This window comes from Cyprinodon tularosa, unplaced genomic scaffold, assembly GCF_016077235.1.
Source record: "Cyprinodon tularosa strain WSP-4 unplaced genomic scaffold, ASM1607723v1 ctg146, whole genome shotgun sequence".
In the NCBI taxonomy this organism is placed as follows: Eukaryota; Metazoa; Chordata; class Actinopteri; order Cyprinodontiformes; family Cyprinodontidae; genus Cyprinodon; species Cyprinodon tularosa.
The window spans coordinates 823887-848420 of NW_024038287.1; the positions used below are offsets into that span (position 1 = coordinate 823887).

Below are 24534 nucleotides of genomic sequence, written 5' to 3' on the forward strand. Positions count from 1 at the left end.
GACTCCAGTGACCCTACACAGTAAAAGCCTCTATATTATACTTGTGTATTAATTGATGCAAATGGCTCTGCATTATGACCCAAACTCTACCAGCTTGTTTCTATTAGACTCTAGGGACCTTTTCAAAACATACCCCGGAGCGAATTTCACAATAAAAGTCTCCCATTTACGCTTTAATACAGCATCTATTCACCCAATAACATGGAAAACCAGTGATTTCATATTTAGAAATGGATTCTATATCACTGCTGGGCATGACCCTTCCCTTCCAACACATCCATGATAGACTTTCGAAATAAGACTAAAGGGACCCTACAAAATAAAAGCCTCTTCCTTACACACACTCATTCATTGTGCCGTTTGGCTCTTAGCTATGACCCAAAGTCAACCAATTTCTTCAAATTACACTACCAAGGCATGTTGACCACACACCTCAGTGCATATTTCTTAATAAGGCTCTAAGATTTACACTGTAACAAAGCATTTGCTAACCTTGTAACATGCAGCCTAAGCCTGCCAACGGTCACTGCATGAAAAGTGAGATTTTCGTCCCCGTAAACTCCCGCAGATCTCCCTGATTTTCGTCAGTTTCCGACAATTTGCAACCCGCGCTTGTCCGCGTTTGTCGTGCCACAAATTGTCGGAAACGGACTCTGACGTATGTGGAGAGCGATCAGCTGTACTAATGGCCCTAATTAGCATATGAATGCAGCAAACCCTTGCGGCTGGCCAGGTCTGGCTTGAATAACCTACTCAGTATTGGCTGAAACCACTATGCTCAAACAAGTGAAATCGCTCGTGATTGGCAGCAAAACCACACGTGGCCATGCCAGGCTTTAATTTTCTTACTAAGTATTGGACGGAACCACTTCTTTTTAGACAAGTAAAGTCGCTCGTGATTGGTTGGCATATATATATATATATATATATATATATATATATATATATATATATATATATATATATACACTATATTGCCAAAAGTATTTGCTCACCTGCCTTGACTCACATATGAGCTTAAGTGACATCCCGTTCCTAATCCATAGGGTTCAATATGACGTCGGTCCACCCTTTGCAGCTAGAACAGCTTCAACTCTTCTGGGAAGGCTGTCCACAAGGTTTAGGAGTGTGTTTATGGGAATTTTTGACCATTCTTCCAGAAGCGCATTTGTGAGGTTGCACACTGATGTTGGACGAGAAGGCCTGGCTCTCAGTCTCCGCTCTAATTCATCCCAAAGGTGTTCTATCGGGTTGAGGTCAGGACTCTGTGCAGGCCAGTCAAGTTCATCCACACCAGACTCTGTCATCCATGTCTTTATGGACCTTGCTTTGTGCACTGGTGCACAGTCATGTTGGAAGAGGAAGGGGCCAGCTCCAAACTGTTCCCACAAAGTTGGGAGCATGGAATTGTCCAAAATGTCTTGGGATGCTGAAGCATTCAGAGTTCCTTTCACTGGAACTAAGGGGCCAAGCCCAGCTCCTGAAAAACAACCCCACACCATAATCCCCCCTCCAACAAACTTTACACTTGGCACAATGCAGTCAGACAAGTACCGTTCTCCTGGCAACCGCCAAACCCAGACCCGTCCATCAGATTGCCAGATGGAGAAGCGCGATTCGTCACTCCAGAGAACGCGTCTCCACTGCTCTAGAGTCCAGTGGCGGCGTGCTTTACACCACCGCATCCGACGCTTTGCATTGCACTTGGTGATGTATGGCTTGGATGCAGCTGCTCGACCATGGAAACCCATTCCATGAAGCTCTCTGCGCACTGTTCTTGAGCTAATCTGAAGGCCACATGAAGTTTGGAGGTCTGTAGTGATTGACTCTGCAGAAAGTTGGCGACCTCTTCGCACTATGCGCGTCAGCATCCGCTGACCCCGCTCCGTCAGTTTACGTGGCCTACCACTTCGTGGCTGAGTTGCTGTCGTTCCCAAACACTTCCATTTTCTTATAATACAGCTGACAGTTGACTGTGGAATATTTAGGAGCGAGGAAATTTCACGACTGGATTTGTTGCACAGGTGGCATCCTATCACAGTTCCACGCTGGAATTCACTGAGCTCCTGAGAGCGACCCATTCTTTCACAAATGTTTGTAAAAACAGTCTGCATGCCTAGGTGCTTGAATTTATACACCTGTGGCCATGGAAGTGATTGGAACACCTGATTCCAATAATTTGGATGGGTGAGCAAATACTTTTGGCAATATAGTGTATATATATATATATATATATATATATATATATATATATATTTACATATAAATTTACATATATATATATATATATATGTATTCATTCATATATTTATTCATTCATATATTTATTCATTCATATGCTGTGTATTTATGTTATCCTACACTACTACACAATTATTAGGCTACCATCAAGGACATGAATGAATTTATACAGGAAATGAACATTTGCCAGGAAGCTGTTTATGCAAAGAAAGAGCTTTATTAAAACACACACAACTATATACAACGCGTATCCAAACACATGCTTATCTAAAAATTACAACTCCGTGAACGGTCCGTTTGCTTCCTCGGGGTTGGAGGTAACTGGCAGCATTCCCTCCGAGGCAGGTCCGATGTGCAGACGCCTACTGTGCGTGGCCCTGTACTAAGGCATCGCTTCTAACCGGGACTGCAGCTTAACACAGAGTTCAGTGAGATCCGGCCTACGAAATGGCGGCGACTGTACAATCCATCCAGAGACACCGCCGACGACGCCATCTTCTTCGTCAGACATGAGGCCGACGTTGGCAGACTTCCAGAGTTCCACTTCCTCATCTGCTAGCACACTCTGCCTCGCTTTCAGCAGCTGAAAAAACAAAACAATGAATCAGCGCACTGCGTATGGACACAACACATCTATCAATGCACCTGAAAAATAGTCACCAAATTAAGTCTTACTCTCTTTCTTCTGGCCCGACTCCGAGCAGCCTCCGCACGCAACGTGCTGGCTGGCTGCGTATATCTGAAGCTCCTGCGTACCGTCTGAAAATACGTCTTACAGGCAGCTGGAAAACAATTAAATGAGAGTGGTATGAATAAAAAATCAAACGCAAGCACAGTAACAAGGAAGGAGAAAACATTAAAACAAGTCACTTACACACAATGTCGTCTTTATCAACATTGTGCAAACCTGGACTTGCTGATATGGCTCCGAGCAAATAGGTCACCGCCTCATTGTGAGGCGACAGTAGTCTGTGAAAACAAGATGTACAGCTATGATCATCGGTATCTATCCGTATCCATGGCCTTTTACCGCAGAATGAAAGCATATTCTTTAAATCTTACCCTTGCTCCGGTTCATAGCGCCTGCAATTAGTCTCCGAGTTGTGAAGACGGCGTACTGCTTCCTGTGAATCACAAAAAATACACTTTAATAAAGCTTGTTCTTGCAAGGCTACTGCTATTAGCTGCTATTAGCCGTAGTTTTAGGCTAGGCTGCTATTAGCCGTAGCTTAGGCTAGGCTGTTTTTAGCTTAGCAGGCAGTAATCGAACATATATTTACCGCTATAATCTCTTCTTTGAGTTCGTCTTGTTCGATGCAGAGTCGCCATCGCGTCCAAGAGGAGTTTTACCCCGAAATCCGACATACTCCGCTCCAGACCGCCTGCACAAAGCAAAGCATCCATCCTCCACTGTGGCTGCACACCGCATCGCTCTGAGTTTCTTGGAGATCGCAGAGAGCATGCGCGAGATGAACCAGGGTTTCCGCGGATCAATAAAAATAATTAAAAAATCATTCATTTTTTTTTAAATCAAGGCCTTAATTGGCACTAAAATTATTTAAATATGTTTATCGAAGTATTTATAATTCTTTAATAAAAAATGCTTATAAAAACAATTTCGTCAGATATATTATATCGCTCCAGGCGGAGAAAAAGCTAGAGGATATATATATACGTATATATGTGTGTGTGTGTGTTTACATACATACAGGAGTCAAGGAACTCTGCTTACAGCTCCTTCATATTTCATGTACACTAATAACTTGTGTACATGGTTCTTGTTGATGGCATTAAAATAATTTCTAATAGCATTAAAATAGCATTAAATTAGAGTCACTCATTCCTGTATGAACCCTGTGAGTGCTTAATTTAATATGACATATTAAAAAAATCCCACCATCATCCAGCATATGTTCAGTTTCTGCCCAAATATATATATTTATATATATATATATATATATATATATATATATATATATATTTGTAACGGGGATAAGGATAATTCAAAACTGCTTTTTTGAATGAACTTGTTCACTACTCCCAAACAGGGGCGTCTCTAGGTTTAAGAGACAAGGGTGGCTCAGCCCCTAGAAGATATTGCGCGTCTCAGACAACTGCTAAGGCGTTCAGATTAACTTGTCTTCTTTATGGCTTTTATTTGGTGCTTTACTGCATTTGTTTTGGGAAAATATAAGGAAAATATAAATACAGAAAAAAAAAAAAACATTTTTTTAAATCGCAAAATAATTATAGGGTGGCTAATGCCAAAGAAAGGATGACTGAAGCCACCCTTAAATAGGTCTAACGACGCTTATGCTCCCAAACTCAGCATCTCTTTTCGTTCCTGTAATAAGAAGTTTCTTTTGAATTGATTTGATTAAAGTTTAAGTCCCTCGGTATAAAATAAATATTTTGATGGAGATGAGAAATCTGCTTCCTCGTTGGTGAATAACCAATAGTTTGGATCCAATCATTTAAATAAACGGTGTTAGTTTTTTTTTTTATATATAAGAATTGTGCTATAATTTCTAGTCACCGATCTGTTGCTGCTATATTTTAATTTGACGAACCGGAATTTGTCTATGTTCTTTTTCCTGTTTGGTGCGATTGCAATTGCGGATCTTGACCTGGCCGGACCTTATGACCACAGTGTACCAATCTTCTGATGGCTACTTCCAGCAGGATAATGCGCCATGTTATAAAGTGAATCATCTCAGACTCATTTCTTGAAACTTTTCCACCTAAGTAATTGTAAATTGAGCATATTGACAGACATTTTATTTTTTATCTTAAATGCAATTTTTTTTTTAAATACTTACTGCTCTAAATGTATTGCTCTGTCAGCTAAAGATCTGTTTTGGTCTCTATACTTTAATTAAATAAATCAATTCAAGCTAAAATGTAAGAGGCTATACTGAGCCTGATCTCTTTGTATCAGAGATTTTCTTATCTTTTAGAAAAATGTCACTTGGAGTAAAACCCCCCCTGCTACCCTGATTTGCATTTGTATAGCTCACAGCATGTTCATTTACATGTTAAAGCCTCCCCTAGAATTCCATGGGGGGGAGGCATGGGGGGAACACTGCCTTAGAAAGTCCACGTCAATTTCTGACAATTTACGGGAGTTTTCGGCGAAGCCTGCAAATTGCCGTAAACTGCCGCTAACCTGAAGTTCCACGACAATCTACAGTGCCGCATATTGACGAAAATCCCACTTTTCATGCAGTGGGTGCTTTCATTACCACAGCGGCTCGTAACATGCAGATTAGTTTTTTTTTATAAATTCAGCTCCTTAAGTGGTATTAGCTCTCTTTCTATAAGCTTCTCTCTCTGTCCTTCCTCTGCTTCTCATGGTCAGTCTTTCACATAGGTCTGTAGATTTTCAATCCTCAAATGATGACACTGTTTTCTTTATACTGATCAACCGACACATTTTAAATCATTTCAAATTGTTTTGCCAAGTCTTGACATTTCCACATATGATTTAAAAATTTTGATACGTATTCAATACCATCTTCCTCAACATTTTATTTCCCATCCTTCAGCTACTACTTTTTCCTTCAACCAGAGAAGATTAAAGTTTTTCATCATAATTTCTTTTCTGATTCAGCTAATTTATTACTTTTCAGCCTATGTTGTGAACTTTGGCTTTATTCTGCACTCTTTCTGGACAGGAATTAAGCTTTTCTGTTAGCTGCTAATTCATAACACGCCTGATATGTTTCTGGAAAGTAGGTGGCCCACTTTCATAATTTCTTTAGAACTTTTTCTAGAAACTTGGGAGACATTACATTTAGACCCTTCTTGTGCCCACGTTGAAGACATTTTTTGATATCATGTATGGCTTGGCTGTACAGCTTTTAAGATGAGTCTGTTTCTGCCATTTTACTGCCAAATGATTCTACAGTACAAAATCTTCAGATGATTCAATTGTTTTCTGCAGTTTGAAGTTTCTGATGACTTCCTATCACATGTTCATATGTTCCTCAGCTAATTTGTGCTTCTTTTCCTTCTTGCAGTTTTATTTGCTAATTTTTATTATTTCGTTCAACAAAAAAAGCATTCCCACTTTGCTGTTTCTGCGAAACAGCTTTTTCTAGTTCATTATGTTATTAGTTTTTCTTACGATTGACAAAACGGCTGAACAATTCAGACCTTCTAGGAGGCTGTAGATTTTATAAAAACTTTATAAAAGCACTTCTCTGGATGTTTGTTTGGAAGGTGTGATGGAAATTAAGTTTTTAAATATATTCAATAGACCAAAATAATGATAAATGAATAAGATACACCCCTGTGGTTCCTCTTATATCAATCCAGGATAACTCAGCTGTTTTGCACATCCTCTCTGGAGACGGCTGGTCTTTTCTTGGGTGGCTGATCCTTTGAAAAAATGCAATGATTCTTTTTCTTTTTGTGGAGCTCCTATGGGTTTGAGAGGCAAACCTGAAAGCTTTAAGAATTTAAATATTTGTGTTGGTTTGATAACTCCTAAAGGTTATTAAACTAGACTGAGTTGAGTTTTAACGTCTGTCATATTTTAGTGTGAGGAATTGGGAATATGGAGTGAGAGTGAAGACACTGAGATGGGTGAGACTCACTCCCAATGGGTGAGAGTTGAAAGCCCTGTATACATGTTTGAAATGTATCACTTTTTAAACTAATCCTTGATCAAAAGTACCTTTCTGAAAGACTAGAAACATTTCTGAAAGACAGTTAAACATGAAGATGGCGATTCCATGAAGGAAGGAATTCATTTTCAACATATAAATACTGTAGTATATAAGCTATGATGATATTTTTTTATTTTTATCCCGATTTTTCTCCCTAAGAAGATATATTTATGCAGTAATATGAATGAGAGAGAGCAGCAACGAGTTTACTTGTAACCACGAGAGGGTGTGGGGGTTTATTCTGGAGGATTCTTCGAGAATCACAGGAGAGGACCCCGTTTCACTCGTTTATTGTGGGGGGCTGTTTTTCCTCAGCTAGGTTGTTAGCCCCCTCTGTGAAACCCATAACACAGTGGTGGGGGGCTGAAGGTTTAAGGGGTGAGTTGGCCGACTGTCACTGCAGCAAACTTGAATTTTTATATATATATATTTTTGCCTCCACCAAAATCTGAGCTAGTTTATGTGACTGGACGGTTTGACATAACCCTGCATGCTGTTCATTTGTCGGGAGGTGTCTTTTTCTTTTCATTGAGATGGCTAATCTATTAGCTAGTTAGCACTAACGTTAGCTGATGAGCTTCATTAAACTTTTTATAATTATCGTAAAAATATATAAACAAACATTGCTCTGTTGTCCTCATTTAAGCAGCCCCATTATATACGCGTGGTTGTGCATTTTTCTGATCACCTAACTGTATAAATTCCTTTATTCGCTGTTGACGGTTACTGGTTAGCATTAGCCGGTTAGCATGATAGCTTTTACTCCCTGTTGCTTCATTTTGAGAACAATGAAGATCATTGACTAATCAAACTGTTTTAGTTGAACATGCATGGGGGGTGACAAACAAATTCGGGTACTGGGGAGACTGAATGCAAATATAACAAGCGAAATTATAATTTCATTTTTGACTTGCAGCATATTAAGCATTAATCACATATTGTTTTTACCTCTTTGTTTATGTGACAATGAAGGAATGTGTACATAAAAAAACAACCCCCCCCCAAAATTTTTATATATAAATATATATATGTATATATAAAATTTTATTTGTTTTGTTTTTTTCTAGAAAATAATTTGACAGGGTATTTGGGAAATATAATTGGATATGTTTATTAGGATTTTTGAAAATACAAGTGTGCTCACACAAGAATGAACTTCAAGATTTTAAGTCCTTTAATTTCCTTACTGTGACTAAAAGATAATGAAATATTAATATCTATTCCTTTCAAATAGAATTTTGCCTATAATACAAAAAAAATAGAAATATACAGGCCATAATTTTATTTTAAGTGTCTACTTATATGTATTTTTAACTTGCTGATAATTTTTTTTAGCTCATTTTAATTTGTTCTAGCGATTCAATTTTTATTGTGAATAGAACCATAGTGTTATTCGGCAGTAGTTACATTTAAAATAAGTTTCAACAATATTTTGAGTAAACTACAGAAATGATTTCAGGTAGTGGGTCTGATATCTCTAAAATAAAAACAACAAATGTGTGTTTCATTGTAGTAGAAGATAGCTTATGGAAGGCCCAAGTACAGTTCTCGAGAGTTAATAACCTGCAACTTTTGCATTTATCCCTGTTTTAACATGCTTGTATCCAATGAATGCCTTGTTTTTGCAGAATTATTCAGAGCTGGACGACTGAAAGCCAATGAAGGGGTTCGACTAGGGCTGCAACTAACAATTATTTTGCAAATCAATTAATCTGTCAATTATTTTTTTTATTAACCAATTAATAATAGATGGTTCCTTAAAAGGTTCCTTAAAAGAAATAACTTTTAACGAAATTAAACCAGGTAAAAATAAAACTTATCAACTTCAGGAGTTCTGGATGGACAATATTGACGGACGAAAAAGTTTTCTTTTTCTAAACTGCTAAATTTTTATATATTTCTTTTGCAATTTTGGTTAATAACTATTATAGTTAAAGGCATATTTTAGCGTCTCTATACTTCAGTTAATGATTAACTGATTACTAAATTAGTTGACGATTAGTTCAATTAATGATTCTTAACGATTAATCCTATTGTTTCAGCCTTTCGACCATTAGATTTAAATGTTTTGGAGAAGGGATGCATCTTAATGTTGCAGGCCTGTAGCAATTGTTTCAAAACAAAGCATACCGGTAACCCTCACAAACAACAAACAAAAACAAGCACTACAGCCGTTTTTAATGATTCATGAACATATTTGCAAACGTAACCTTGAATATAATGTGTCCAATGAATGTTTTTATTCTAATTGGCATTTACTGGAAACAAGTTGCATTTTGAATAAGCAGCATTTAAAAAAAATTGCAAAAAATTTTTAATTATTCATATTGATCAACTTTATTGCCATTCCTTTGTCATTATTCCCAACATTCCTATTCAGGAATAAGCATCTATTGTGTTTTGGGTAACAAAAATATAATTTTTTACATAATCTGTAAAATATAGTCGTCATGATGTCAAACCTGTGTTTCAGATCCAATGAGTGAAATAGACTGAAGCATCACCTTGCTGCAAAAATGTCTAGTAAGTTATGATATTCTTTAATTATAGAAAACACTTTAATGAGAAAACAGAATCAATAAAATTCTCTTCATCAATTATCTTCTCCCGTTTGTCTTTTTCTGTTCAAACAGAGAGACCATCTTATGCCCCACCACCTCCCCCTGCCCCTACAACTGTAAGTATTCAGGTTGTTTTTTTTAAGAAGAACCAATATGGTCCTTTTGCACCACCCTTTCCGTGCTTATTTTTATTCAACTGAATGCTCCATAGAATATAGCTCCATTCTGTTGTTGCCTCTGCAGTCGTTACTCATTCAGACTAATGATAAAATGCTGAAAAATAGTGCAGGTCTGTTTTGCATATTTCCTGCTTACTTAAATGATTTTTTTCGTGTCTTTATTTGAGGGGGAGGTTATGTGTGTGTGTGTGTGTGTGTTAAGATCCTCCCACTGCTTGTGTTATGTCATTTCTCATTCATGTTTATGCCTCGTTTGTTTCCATTAGCAAATGCCCAACACCCCCGGGTTTGTGGGGTACAACCCATACAGCCATCTGGCCTACAACAACTACAGACTGGGAGGGAGCCAAAGCAGCAACAGTCGGGTAACGGTATGAACAGGAATCAAGCGAAAACATTGTGACTCAGTATATTAATCTAATTGATAAACTCCATACCTGTCATCAATTATTTTCCTGTAAGGCTTTAGTTAGTGATTGAACTGCAGACAGCTTTGCAAACACCATTGGAATGTTACCATTTTGTTCTAATTGAATAAGAGGGAAAACATTTTTTTCCACTTCTGCTCAGGAGCAAATACAGCAGGGTATTGTGTGTAAGAAGTCTGCCTAGTTTCATTTCTGAGTCTAAGCAGGAGATTTATATCATTCCACATTCAAACTTGGAATGAAATTAAACAACCCATCTGTGTCCATTCACCTCCCATTCTTATTCAACATTCTAACAGCCATATTGAATAGTCCATACCTTCAGTGTTGCCATGGCATTGCAGGTTTGCCGCTCGACATAGCTCTGGCTGCTTAGCAGCAATTTAGTCGCTGCTTGCAAGCAGTGGATGACTGACTCTGATAATGGCATTATGTCTCGCTATGGGCAAATCTCAGCTAAAGAGATGTTTTTTTCCTTGTTTTTTTTTCTTTCCCTTTATGAGGAGTGTGGTTCCACTCCGGTTTCTAAGGCTCTGACTTGTTTCTGGCCTCCAGCTGTGATAGACCTGCACGTCCTCCATATGACAGTTGTTGTAAAATGAAAGAGAATATTATGATTAGGCATTGACTGTTATGAGGTTTTGTTGCTTACAGGTAGATCTCAGAAAGTGGGAATATAAAAAAATAAATAAAAATGTATTTTTATTTACAAAGGTGAAACTTATTTTTTACAGAGTGAAATAATCACGCCTTTATTTAGTGTCATTTTGATGATGGAACAGATAATGAAACTAAATTCCGTGCCTGGCAAAAATTAAATATTAAATAAGATAAATGAAAATGGATCGTTTAAACAGAATTATCTGGATTCTTGCAGGGTTATTAATTTATTTTTTTTCCTTTTTCTTTTTCTTCTTCTTGTTTTTAATTAGCTTATTAAAGGTTGTGACTCTATGAATAAAAAAAAATAACTGTTTAAAACTTTACTGAAAAACTTAGATTATGGTTTTGATGATCCATAATCATAATCCTGCATTCAGATGGAATGCGTTTTGTGCATCAGGAATGTCTGGTTGACATGCAAAGTCTAGTGGAGGCTCATCGAGATGCTTTTCGACCAACTCATGTGAGATGCATCTCTACACACTTTGAAGTCAGACCCGTGTCGAAAAATGCACAAGCGTCCAAGATAAGATGCTTAAAACGTGGTATGAGCCATTATCTTTCAAACGGCAACCTTTCCCTTTGAGAAATAAGTGACAAAAAGTATTAAATAATTTCACAATACCATTTGTGGCCCTTCTAAGCTGTGCTCACAATTTTGAAGCACAAGAACTTGCATAATAATACTTGGCATAATGTAAATATGAGGCTGTATAAAGGGATTTTACAAAATTTATAAAGACTGACCTCAAAACCCTTAGAGCACTAAGTATAAACAGTGCTTTGACTGCACAGCGAAACGTTGGAAGAAGCATTAAGATGTGCATTTCTGAATCAAGGATATTATATCTTGTCAAATGGCGCCTTGCTCTGCGCTGTGAATGGGGACTTACACGCTCAATCTGACACAAAGAGGTACTGGAAAAAGGTTATTGGTCATGGATTTGCAGTTTATGTTGGAGGTTATTTATCTGCTGTATTTTCTTTGCTGGCATTATAGGCACCATATAACAAACACTTTTATCTGTAGGTATGTTATAACGGGATATTTTTTAAATTACGTGAATATAGTTAATTGAATTTGGTTTAATAGATAGCATTGAATGATGTCATAAATTTTGGGATATCACACTTCTCACCACTCTACACCATGACATGAGGGGTAAACAACTGTGTAGTATTTGCCTGGGAGGTAGATAAACCTTCTTTCTATCGTGTTCTTTCCAAATTAAAATAAACACAGAGGCTCGCTCTGTTAAATTCTTGTATGCCATGTTGAGGTGAAACCAACAACCACCTGACTCGATGACGTGGTGTGAACGCAGCAGTGGATTGACCTGCTTGGGTGAAAGCCAAAGCACAAGGGGGAGCCTATTCGAGAACTCATGAGAACTTGGATGGATGGTCACGAAAACTTAGGTGGTGCCGGCGGGAGCGTTTATCTTCCAAAACAACAATGGCGCCTCTGGAAGATATCACGGAGATGGATCTAGAGTTGCTAGACATCGAAGAGGAACAGGTTCTGTTAATGGTGTTGGCAAAAAGACCACTTAACCTTTCGTCATAGTTGTCTATTGTAGTTGTTCCTCGGTTTTTAAAAATGGCACGCCCCGGCACCGAATCGACCACACAGACAACCAGAAAGGCATACCAAGGACCAATCACAGCTGCTGTTTGTCTGCGCACTTCTGCTTGAGGTCTGTGCGGGTTTGCGACCGTCCGACGCATAGTCAGGATTTTTTTTAGGTGCGTGACGAAGGTTGCAGAACCTCTGCGAGGGCGGCGCGGTCGCGCACAGAGACAGATTTGACGGTTGCAGAGGCTATGCATCAGAAGCATAAATTGGCCTTAAGGTTGCACCTATTAAACTTTCTGGCCAATCACCAAACCCTGGTCTTTTAGAAGTCTGACATGCCCATTCCGATTTTGACGAATACAGATTTATAAAAATTTTTTTATAACTGACAGTCAGTTGTTATTAGATCACATGATACCTTTAATATTTAATTTGTATTTCCTTGAAAGACATTAATCAATACCCGTTAAAAAAATCAATCTGTGCACCTTTAGAAAGTATGGCAGCTTAATTTTTAACGAACAATTTGCAGCTCTATGCACAGCAACTATTTTGAAGCCCTTTAAAATGGTTCTTCATTGGTATCTTGAGCTGAAATTAAAACAAAATTTATTTAAAATGCAACCATTACACCTTCATCCAGCTTCAGAATTTACCATACATCACTACAAGAAGATGATGAAAAAATAGTTTTCTGCTTTTATTTTCCAATTCCAACTTTCTTTCTTTCTTTCTTTCTTTCTTTCTTTCTTTCTTTCTTTCTTTCTTTCTTTCTTTCTTTCTTTCTTTCTTTCTTTCTTTCTTTCTTTCTTTCTTTCTTTCTTTCTTTCTTTCCTTCTTTCCTTCTTTCTTTCTTTCTTTCTTTCTTTCTTTCCTTCTTTCTTTCTTTCCTTCTTCCTTTTTTTTCCTTTATACTTTTTTGGCCACATTTCAGAAACATTTGAACTTAATTCAAACTAAATGCAGATGGTGGAGATTTCTTTGCCATCCTGGTTGTGAGTCATAGGCCGAGTCGGCCAACTTGAAATAATACGCTGCTGTCCAGGTTTAACCATCAAAATGATGTTTCTTCATCACTTGCTGGTTTAGTAAAAACCTGGGCCTAAATCCTGTGCTACAGGATGCATTTAGAGATGATGTCACTGTTGTCATTTATTTCATCACCAACTTGGAAATCAATACATAGCTTAGGAAGAAAGAAAGTAATAAGGCATAAACTCTATATCCTGTTTTGATTTCTGATTGCGGAATTGAGTTATAGTGCTATTCTGTGCACTGCACAGCAGAAAAATATTGGTTTTGTTTGTGTTTTCTTTTACAATCTGATTAATGGATTCATAAGGTGTGATCAGGGTCACTTAAAAGTCATGATGGAATACTTATTCCTATTACATAAAAGTTTTCATGTCTGAAGATGACTCTTTGTTGCTGTTTTTTTTTTTAACCAGAATTCCTCTGGAATAAACATCCCAAAGCCCCCAAAGCCACCAGATAAGCCTCTGATGCCCTATATGAGATACAGTCGAAAGGTGCGTACACTTTTAAACCTTTGCCATTTTTCAAACAAATAAATTTTTTTATTTTTCTTTAGAAATCCCGTAAACTCAGTTAGATGTGCCTTTTGTTTCAGACATTCAAAGTTTTTAACCAAGGTAAGGTGTGTTTAGGTAGGGGTGTCTGCATCCTAGTGGGATTTATCAGCTTTGGATCTGGTGCTTAAAGCACACGGCCTCCTCTGGTTTGTGACCTCTCTGCAAAGAGCTATAGCCCCTCCAACCCAACCCAACCCCACACCCATGTCTGGTTCTCATCACCAGGTTTGGGATCAAGTAAAAGCCTCCAATCCTGATCTGAAGCTATGGGAAATTGGGAAGATAATCGGTGGCATGTGGAGGGACCTCACTGATGAGGAGAAACAGGATTATTTGAATGACTACGAAGCAGAGAAGGTTGGTTGTATTTGCAGAGGGGTGTTTATTGGGGTGGGGGTTATGTTTCTGACGGGTGACAGTAGTTGTGTCCCCAAAGGGTCTGGGTTGCTCCAGTCATCGTTCCTTCCTTTCTACCAGTCATGAGTAAAATTTTGTTTTTTTTCTTAGTTGATTAAAACATGCATCCACATGTTGTGTCTGCTCGCTCTTTTTCCTTTTTTTCTGTCATTTGTGTCATCTTTTCCACTATAGATTGAGTATAATGAGAGCATGAAGGCCTATCACAACTCGCCAGCTTACCTGGCCTACGTCAACGCAAAGAGCCGAGCTGAGGCAGCTCTGGAGGAGGAGAGCCGCCAGAGGCAGTCCAGACTGGACAAGGGCGAGCCATACATGAGCATCCAGCCAGCGGAGGATCCAGACGGTAAGACCACTCAGATAAACGCTTTGTTCCCCGAGGTTAAGGGCACGGTGACAGAGCTGTAATTATTGCAGCCCGACCACACAGATTTACAAGCCTCCACTCCCTGAAAAGTCTGTTTCTCTACTCCTACGCTGCTATATCCACCCTCAGTTTATGTAATTCTACCTTTGAAAAGTGACGTTTCTGTCCTTCATTCTGCAAATAAAGACAAATTTTGTTTTAGTTGTTCACCAACGTTTACATTCTTGAGATGGGTTTAGACATGATTACCAAGTTTACATTCTTTTGTGTGTTGTCGTAAAGTCTGATACTCACGTACGCACGCACAGATTTAGACAGCAGAAGACATTTGAGTTACACCCACCTCCAGGAAATGATCCTTGTCTGGGGTCGGGCTGGGTTACAGTAGAAGTTAATGATGTGCAGAAAAACTAGAGATAAACCAGCTGCTATTTAGCAACACCCCAGACCATAAGAAAAAAAGTTCCAGCTAACTTCTGAGCGGGTTACTTTCAGTACAAGCTGCACGTATAGAAATAATAAAAATGTAGCCTTCCAGGTCACTACATAGTAGGAGATTATTTTATTAATAAAGCCCTTAATAACAGTCTACTCCGAATATGTTTCCATAAACAACTTCTCTCTCTTTATTACTGTGAAAATCAGAACTGGGTGAGACTTTTTAATTCAGGTAATTTTTTTCTCTTTTATAACTTTGTCTTAGGTGTAACTTAGTACTAAGCTGAGATTAAACTTAGTACTAAGCTGAGATTTAAACCTTTCTGCTTTTTATTAAGTTAGAGTTCCAACAAAATGAAGTAGAAAAAATCAATAGGTTATTTGTGATATTCCCACACATTATTGAGACTTACCTCTGCTGGATTTGTGAACCACAGAGTAAATTAATTCCTACTCCACACCTTCAGAATCTCTTACCCCCTCTTCAATGTTTCCTGTTGCGGTGACAGAGCTTCTATACGTGCAGCTTTGAAGCTTTCAGCCTGGTGTATGCGACTCATTTCTGCTCTGTTTTTGTAGAAGTTAGGCATTTGCATATTTGCTGCAATGTAGCAGCAGTATTTGGTGGTTACTATTCAATCACACATAAATAACACAGTGAGCCCCCAGCAAGTGAGCAAAAAAACAAAACGTGGATGAGTATCTCAAAAAATACCTTTGAACCATGATTTTAAATGCTCCTCAGTTTTTATCATAACAGTTTTCTAGATACATCAGCTACAAAAGTTATGAGAATATCATATTTAGCAAATTTTGTCATTGTATCCTTTGGCTGAGGGCTTTAGCAAAGCTTCAAATGTCAGAAATATAATTATCTTGATTTAAGGGCTTTAACTTTTAGCCACCAGGGGCACTAGAGTTGTAACTTCCAGGTTTAGCCCCCTAAAGCCCAGTGGCAATGCTGCAGTGCTGCAAACAACCTCCCTCTGTGGTTTTGAAGTCTAAGAGCAAACCAAGAAGTTTTAAGTTACTCGTTAAGACGAAGAAGAAACATTCACCCCTATAAATCCTGCTTCAGAGAACCAAAAGTATCTCTGATCATATGTATCATAACTGTTTTGTTGCTTAACAAAAGCTTTTATCCTAGTTGGCTCTCAGGTTTAACACTAGAACTCCAAGAATTCTGACCCTACTAGAACTCCTATTGCCAGTCAATTTGATGGGTGGCGATTTTCCCAATGGAATGCAAGAGTAGTGATGATGTGATGAACTGAAATGGTTCTAGTGTGCCATATAAACCAGTTGTGGATATTTAAACCTTAAAGTCATTCTTGATTCATATTTTGCAGCCAATATACGCAACGATTGAAATAAGAATAATTTACTTTCCAATTGAGTTATGTCCCAGTGTTCACAGGGATGGACGTCTGTGTCTTCGGCAGGCGTAGAGCTAACAGAACTGGCAGCGCTGTGAGGCAAGGGCTCAAATATGTACGGCTGTAAGCCTTCTACACCAAACCAAGCTTCTGCCGCCCTGGCGTCCTCTTCCACAACAACTTAATCCCCGCTTTCCTCCTCTAAATAAAAAATATATGATGGAGGAGACTCTTCCACAACCTCTGTCACAAAACTGTGCTCCTCTTGCATGTTTCCGCCGTCATTAGCGTTGCTTGACAGTGTCATCACTCAGAAATCTGACTTCATGTTAAAACGGGAGTGATGATGTTGGGTTACAGCTACAACCAGTAGGAAAATCCGTTTGGGTTAAAATAGCTTTAATTTTTACCCCTGTTGTTTACACCCTATCTCATTACAGCAAAATTTGAACCCTTCTGCAGTATTTACATAATTTGTGGAAGGGTGCTAAAGTTAGTCTGGCCTGCGTTCAGCACTGCTGTCACTATTCCAACAAAAGAGGCTGTTCCAACAATCAGGGTCAGTTCGTTTAGTGTTCGTACTTGTATAGCTTTTACCTATTATGTTTGAGACCAAGAAACAATTGGGAACAGACCATGGAAAACTACCGTATTTTCACGACCATAAGGCGCACCGTACTAAAAGGCGCAGTCTCAGTTATGTGTCCCATTTCTGTATTTAACACACACATAAGGCGCACCGGACTATAGGGCGCGTTTTTTATATACAGGTACATGTCCTCTACTACCTTTAAATAGCTCTACTGCGTATAAATACAGCGGGCCCAAAACTGAGTATGATTGTGCTTTATTCATGTATTTATTACAAAGTATTAATCAAACTTGGGAGCTGGCCGTGAGACAGACACATCGCAGATGACACCGCGCTGTGATCACTCCTAAATTAACTTAAAATCCTGAAACCTGCCGACAGAATATGTTCGCTTTTATTACCGGTATCCTGGTGCCTGCAGTTTAAATTATTTAGATGAAAAACACCTGCCAGCCGCCGCGGTGAGGCTGGAGGCTGCCCAGCCTAGAGGCTGCTGATGAAGGGATTTCTACTGTCGGTGCACCGCTGGTATGTGGGGGTCTGAGCGCCTCCGACAGAAATAGATAATCTGGATGAACTGACTGCAATTATGAAGTTTTCAGGTGGACTTTCTCACTTAAAAACATATTAAAACTACTTTATTCCCACTGATCACAGCAAATATAGCTGCAAGATTTAGATTATTTAGATGAAAAAACACCTGCCAGCCGCCGCGGGAGGAGACCTGGCCCAGAGGCTGCTGTTGAATTAAGTTTTCAGGTAGAAAAATAGAGCAGGAGCAAAACTGAGTATGATTGTGCTTTATTCATGTATTTATTACAAAGTATTAATCAAACCCATCAAAGTCATCATCCTCTGTTTCTGAATAAAACAGCTGCGCTAAATCAGACATGCCAGTTTCCCCTTCTTCGCTGTCAGAGTCATTTTCCGTGCAGCGCAGCTCCTCAGAAATAATGCCGGCTTTTGCAAAAGCTGGAACAACAGAGCCAGCAGACACGTTAGTCCAAGCATCTACAATCCATCCGCAAACTGTGGCGTAACTTGCCCGGCGCTGCCTTCCACTTATCGTGAAACTGTGGTCTCCGTCTGTCATCCATCGCTCCCACGCCGCTCGCAGCCTTACTTTGAACGGCCGCTTCACACCGATGTCGAGCGGTTGAAGTTCCTTTGTCAGACCCCCGAGATAACGGCGAGCACAGCGTTTATTTTTTTTCACCATGTTTTTCACATCAGCTGTGAGATGGGCACGCATGGAGTCACATATTAAAAGCGATGGTGATGCGTGGAAAAAAATGACCTGGTCTCCTCACATACACCTGCCTCAGCCACTCTTTCATCATCTCCTCATCCATCCAGCCCTTTTTATTTGCCTTAATATGTCATCAGAGCGCTGTGTCTGTCTCGCTGTCAGCTCCCAGATCAGCTTCTCTGATTGGTTGATGCGGCGCGTCCAGCAGCAAAACTTCAATTTTTCCATCTCGAGCAGCAGCAGCGCGTTGGCGGCGCGCTCCCGACGTGCAGCGCCTGCTGCTCAAAACGCGCTGCGGGACCTTTTGCTGCGTCTATACGCTCGTCAACCGTTGACTTTGCATGTAAACTCACTGCTTCTGCTGCACCTGCTGCGTCCGGTTCACAGCGAGCGCATTAATTTGTTTCACCATGTTTTTCACATCAGCTGTGAGATGGGCACGCATGGAGTCAGATTAACAGCGATGGTGTGGTGATGAGTGGAAAAAAACCCACCTGGTCTCCTTACATTCACCTCCCTCAGCCACTCTTTCATCATCTCCTCAATGAGGTGGTCTCAAAAGTCGCACTTGCAACACACATAGGGCGCACCGCACCAAAGGGCGCACCGCACATTTTGAGGGGAAAAAAAGACGTTTATGTGCGCCTTATAGTCGTGAAAATACGGTACAAATTTTTGTCATGCTAAATCCATGTGAATGAACGCTCTAGTGTGTCACCACGAGATTTAAAAAATGGGTTGCGATAAGGAGTCCACATTAGCTCTGTTTAGTTTTTTTGTTTTTTTCACCTAAACTTGGATTTAAATTCAAATTCAAATAAAAAAAAATATTTTATAAGTAAAATACAAGGTTATGACTCCTTTTAAAAAGTGGCATATATGCCCAGATGTTTTATACTTTGTCTTGAGATGAATGTGTTCGCTCATTAATTGCTTCTTCCAGTTCAACTTTTATTTTTGCTTGTTAAGACAAATGCCCTGGAAGCTTTGATTTGTTTTGTTGTTTGCCTTTCTGGTTTGGTGTTTTCTGTTTATATCAAAACATGACGCATGGAAACAATAAACCCCAGACATCCAGTCTTCCCCACAAACCTGAGGGAGAATTCAGCCCCAGAAACTGCCATGATTAGCTAATATGTAGAAAAAAGGTGGGGGCTTTGAAAACTGGGATATTGCCTGTTGATTACACCAGTTGGCACTAACTGTCATAGAGCTCCCTTGTCCTCAAAATTATGCAAGCTGTTAGCAGACCTAAAATAATTTTAGTAATCTTTCACATTGTCCCATTATTAGAGCAGGTGCTGGTGGTTGGGCCAACTTTTAACTTCTAGAATGCCTTTCCTCTTTCTGCAGGCTGTCAAAAATTGTTCACTCCTCCTATTTGATATATTCTGGATTTCTGTAGAACATAGCAGTTAGGGAAGATTGAAACTTTAACACAATTACTCACAAAACATTAACATCGCCAGTCCGTGTTTATAGATACTAATGCAACAACAACAAATATTCTTTCTGTTCAGACCAGCATACTCAGTGTGTTTGTTGTCCTCAGACTACGACGACGGCTTTTCCATAAAACACACAGCTGCTGCTCGTTTCCAACGCAACCACCGTCTGATCAGCGAGATCCTCAGTGAGAGCGTCGTCCCAGATGTGCGATCCGTCGTCACCACCGCTCGCATGCAGGTCCTCAAACGTCAAGTCCAGTCTCTTATGGTGCATCAGGTGAGATCAGAACTCAAGGATCTCTCAGTGACATCTTTGCTTTTTTACTGACTCATTATTTTTATTAACTGTGGCGCCTGGATGTCCTGTTTGGCAGAGAAAATTGGAGGCAGAGCTGCTTCAGATTGAAGACCGCCACCAGGACAAGAAAAGAAAATTCATTGAAGCCACAGAGTCGTTCAACAATGAGCTCAAAAGAGTAAGGCATCTTTTACATTAAATGGGGTCATTGCTCTCTTGCACGCAAGCCTCAGTTTGCATGCCGCGTGCAGCTTGGGCCTTACGCCAGTCTCAAGTCTGTCTCACAGCCCCCAGCTATTGCTAACTCTGTCCACATGTCCTTATAGTGACTCTGTAATTATTTGAAGCTTCCATATTAGTTCTGAATGCACTGACCAATTATTACAACAGGTGGCGCCATTTATCCTATAAAAAGCCCAATGAAAACAGGAAATATGTTCAATTTATCAGAGTTTAACTTTAATTTACTGGTACAGTAACTGGTATGTCTATTTGTGTCCCACCTCCACATGTATCATAAAATGCATTTCTTATTTATGTTCTGCTTAGTTATGCTGCATGAAGGTGGAGGTGGACATGGAGAAGATCTCCGCAGAGATCGCTGCAGCAGAAGAGGCAGCACGTAAACGGATGGCAGAGCGCGAGAAGGATGCAGGAGACAGGGGAGCAAGAGAGGCACCCAGCTGTGTCTTGGCAGAGGAGGAGAAACATGTTTGTGCGACACATGGCAAAAAGTCCCAGCAGAATTCTCACGGCGAAAACAGCAACAAGGAAGGCGAGGTTGCAGAATCAAACACTGCAGATACACCAGGTGAGCAACAGTGGTTTCTGTGGTGCTGCGCAGACTTTATGTTACTGTGAGTAATTTATCCCAGCCAAGATGGTGTGTCCCTGATACCAAACCGATTCATTCAAGATAAAAACACCCGTAAATACGAGTATTGCTGTAAGGCTTTTTTTTCCGCAGAACACAAGGTTAAAACAACTCCCTTTAGCAACTTTCAATGACATATAATGCCTTAAAAGTATTTTTTTTTTATTTCAATCTTAATAAATCTGTCACATTTCAAACACAGGCAATAAATTGTATTTGAATTTAATGTGACCGATCAACACAAAGTAGCAGAGTACAAAGTCACTAACTTATAAAAAAACAAACAAAAAAACATGTTGTTTTTTTTTAAATAAAGTACCAATATCAATTGAACATAATTGTCTCTTTTCTGGTCAAAGAAAAGTATCCTCACAGAATGATACAGCCACTGCCATCATGTTTCATCCCAGGAGTGTTGTGTTCATGATTCAAGCATGTTAACTTTCAGATTGTACTTTGCAAATACACCAAAATGCTCTTTTTTTTTTTTTTTTTTTTTTTTTATCATCTGACCTCATTGCCTTCTACCACATTTTTCCCCCACGTTTACTCTTCTATAAAGTTCAGCTAGGGGCCTTTTTAGCTGCTTCCTGATTAATGTCCAGCTTGCAACAAAAATGACAGCATTATCTGTACTACAGTAAAATATTGAAAATAATATTTGGTGATAATATCTTCATTGGATTCTATTGTTAACTCAGAAATAATTCCATTTGAATACAGTTTCAACCTCCATTTAGTCTAGCATTAGTTTTCTTATTGATAACCAGATAAATATTAGACATATGCAGAAAAAAAAAACCGCTTCTAATTCAGTTACCGTGTTTTCACGACCATAAGGCGCACCGTACTAAAAGGTCTCAGTTATGTGTGCCATTACTGTAATTAACACACGTAAGGCGCACTGGATTATTGGGCGCGGGTTTTATATACCGGTACATGTCCTCTACTACGTTTAAATACCTCTACTGCGTATTTAAAAATAGAGCGGGAGCAAAACTGAGTATCTTTGTGCTTTATTCATCTATTTATTACAAAGTATTAATCAAACCTGGGAACTGGCCGTGAGACAGACACATCGCTGGTGACACAGAGCGCTGTGATCGCTCCTCTGAAACGGTTTATTGACTGAAAAAATTAACTTAAAATGCAGAAATCTGCCGGCAGAATATGTTCGCTTTTATTATCCTGGTGCCTGCAGTTTAGATTATTTAGATGAAAAACACCTTCCAGCTGCCGCGGTGAACCGCGAGGAGGCGACCCGTCCAGAGGCTGCTGTTGAATGGGGGCTGCATCGCTGGTATGTGGGGGTCTGAGCGGCTCCGACAGAAATAATATTGGAAGGCAGGATAGTAATCTGGATGAACTGACTGCAATGATCAGGTGGACTTTCTCGATTAAAAACATATTAAAACTACTTTATTCCCACAGATCACAGTAAATATAGCTGCAAGGCAAAGAAAGGATAGGATAGCTCCGCTCAACGCGCGTCAGACACACTTTTGCACCGCGCAGTTAGAGCAGCAAAGCTGCTTCAGCCGCGCGTCAGAACTAACTGGTACAAGCAGCAAAAAGGAAGCAGCAGACGCGATTTTGCTGCTCTAACTGCGCTCCACACGATGTCGAGCGGTTGAAGTTCCTTTGTCAGACCTCCCGGAATAACAGCAAGCACAGCGTTCATTTCTTTCACCATGTTTTTCCACATCGGCTGTGAGATGGGCACGCATGGAGTCACAGATTAACAGCGATGGTGATGCGTGGAAAAAACCACCTGGTCTCCTTACATTCACCTCCCTCAGCCACTGTTTCATCATCTCCTCAATGAGGAGATGAGGAGTTCTGCATAAAGCACATACCTGTTCTTTTATACACAATCCACGCCCACACTTCCCCCTTTAATGTTCTCATGGTGGTCTCACAACGTCCGCAGTAACAACACACAGGGCGCACCACACTATAGGGCACGCCGCACATTTTGAGGGGAAAAAAAGACGTTTATATGCGCCTTATAGTCGCGATAATACGGTATTAATGTAGGGACCTTAAAGAATAATTACAGAAGTCCATTTAGTAACTTTTTTTGTATTTGTTTTTCTAATCCAGTAAAGCAGAAAACCTCAGAAGAGTTGGAGGCCCATCCAGGCAGTGAGGAGGGAGCGTCAGAGGATAAGGAGAGTGTCCCAGAGGGAGCCATGGAGGAGGGAACCAGCGACAGCAACACCGGCTCAGAGACCACCTCTGCTCAGACAGAAGATGCCACCATCAGCGAGCCATCAGAAGGACCCAGCAAGGCCAGAGTGGCACACTGAGTCCAACAGTGAAGGGCGGCACTGCGACTGCATCTGTTTCAACTTCTGATTTCAGATATTGCACAATCTCATCTGTTTGTCCAAGTGTTTAAGAAGCTTTCAAATGGGCTGCAGGTGACATTGAAACCTGAAGCTGGCAGACATAAAGTGAATACATCGTCAAACAAAACCTGCACTCAAAGTCGACAAAGCAAGGGCCTTGTCTAAAATCAATGGCTGCTACAATGTGCCACAGAAGCCCATGTGAAGGCACTATATTTTCAGCTTCTTTGGAAGAGCGCACACAAGCCCTTCATTAGCACATACTGAAACATATCTCTAGCACTATGTCTGGCAGACAAACAAAATCGCTCAGTGTTATATTTAACTTTGTTCTTTTGTGTTGTAGTCCCATTGTTGCTTTTATTGTTTTGCATGTTGCAGGTGATTAAAAAAAGCTAATTGATCATCTCCTTGGCAGGAGAATATTTGTTTACTCTCTGTATCAGTATTACAGTGACAGTATTGTCTCAGGAGTTTGTAGTTATTAAGTAGTAGTTACTCTGTTTTAATTTATTATCAGCATTTTGTTTTTTATTATTCTTGTGTATTTGGGTGCTCTGGGTCCAGCCCGTATTTGAATATATACCTTGTGATCATCAATGCTGTACAATGCTAAACTACCAGTGTTCTAAAGTTTGCTGGCTGCCAATCAAATCAAAAGCAGTATGCTTAGAACATGTGTTTGTTTTTATCTGTGTTTCGGTTTTTAGGAAGAAACTTTAACGTGTCTGGTTAATGTGTACACGGTGCAACAAGTTTTGCTTAAAACGTGAATTTTCAGGATGTAAAACAGCTAGAAGAACACTCATTAACATGCAGTCTTAATATGAATTTAATTTTTGCATATTTATAGAAATAAAACATTTTCTACCCTGACATGCAGCAGTCTATTTGTTTTGAAAATGTAATTAAGGTGTATTTAAAAAAAACAACAAATCTACAGTAGGTCATTAAATTAAGGTATTAAAAAGTTAAGATATTGCGGTAATGCATCTCTTTCAGCAAAGGAATTTTTCAGGTTTTTTTTCAACCCCTTGATGGACCAATTTAAATGGTAGGTTTAATTTTATATATATATATATATATCTTTTTATGTTTTATGGTTTTATTTTATATATATATATCTGAATGCAATTGTGCCTTTATGCTGTTGCTCAATTAATATTTGTAAACTATTTAGTTAAAAAAATAAAAAATTTGTGACAAAATTTATT

The 24534-nt window shown here is 39.4% G+C and overlaps 1 protein-coding gene across 4 annotated transcripts; it reads left to right on the forward strand.

Moving 5' to 3' along the window:
* Positions 1-7098: 7098 nt before the first annotated feature.
* LOC119779359 (SWI/SNF-related matrix-associated actin-dependent regulator of chromatin subfamily E member 1-like) lies at positions 7099-24196 on the forward strand. Of its 4 annotated transcripts, none has more exons than XM_038278982.1 (11): positions 7102-7289; positions 9385-9434; positions 9545-9588; positions 9918-10016; positions 13767-13847; positions 14136-14267; positions 14502-14673; positions 19902-20074; positions 20172-20273; positions 20645-20906; positions 23073-24196. In XM_038278982.1, exons 2-11 carry the CDS (start codon positions 9428-9430, stop codon positions 23276-23278), a joined length of 1278 nt encoding a protein of 425 aa, XP_038134910.1. In that variant the 5' UTR covers positions 7102-7289; positions 9385-9427; the 3' UTR covers positions 23279-24196. The 4 variants fall into 4 exon arrangements, with proteins under 4 accessions (XP_038134912.1, XP_038134911.1, XP_038134910.1 ...); XM_038278981.1 differs by having other exon boundaries at positions 7104-7289; positions 9918-10022; XM_038278984.1 differs by lacking the exon at positions 14136-14267 and having other exon boundaries at positions 7099-7289.
* Positions 24197-24534: the final 338 nt, after the last annotated feature.

Excerpts from the sequence above, each read along its gene's own strand:
- LOC119779359 (XM_038278981.1), top strand. Across the intron at positions 13,848-14,135 it reads ATATGAGATACAGTCGAAAG|GTTTGGGATCAAGTAAAAGC; the intron begins GTGCGTACACTT and ends TCTCATCACCAG. Across the intron at positions 20,907-23,072 it reads AAACACTGCAGATACACCAG|TAAAGCAGAAAACCTCAGAA; the intron begins GTGAGCAACAGT and ends TTTCTAATCCAG.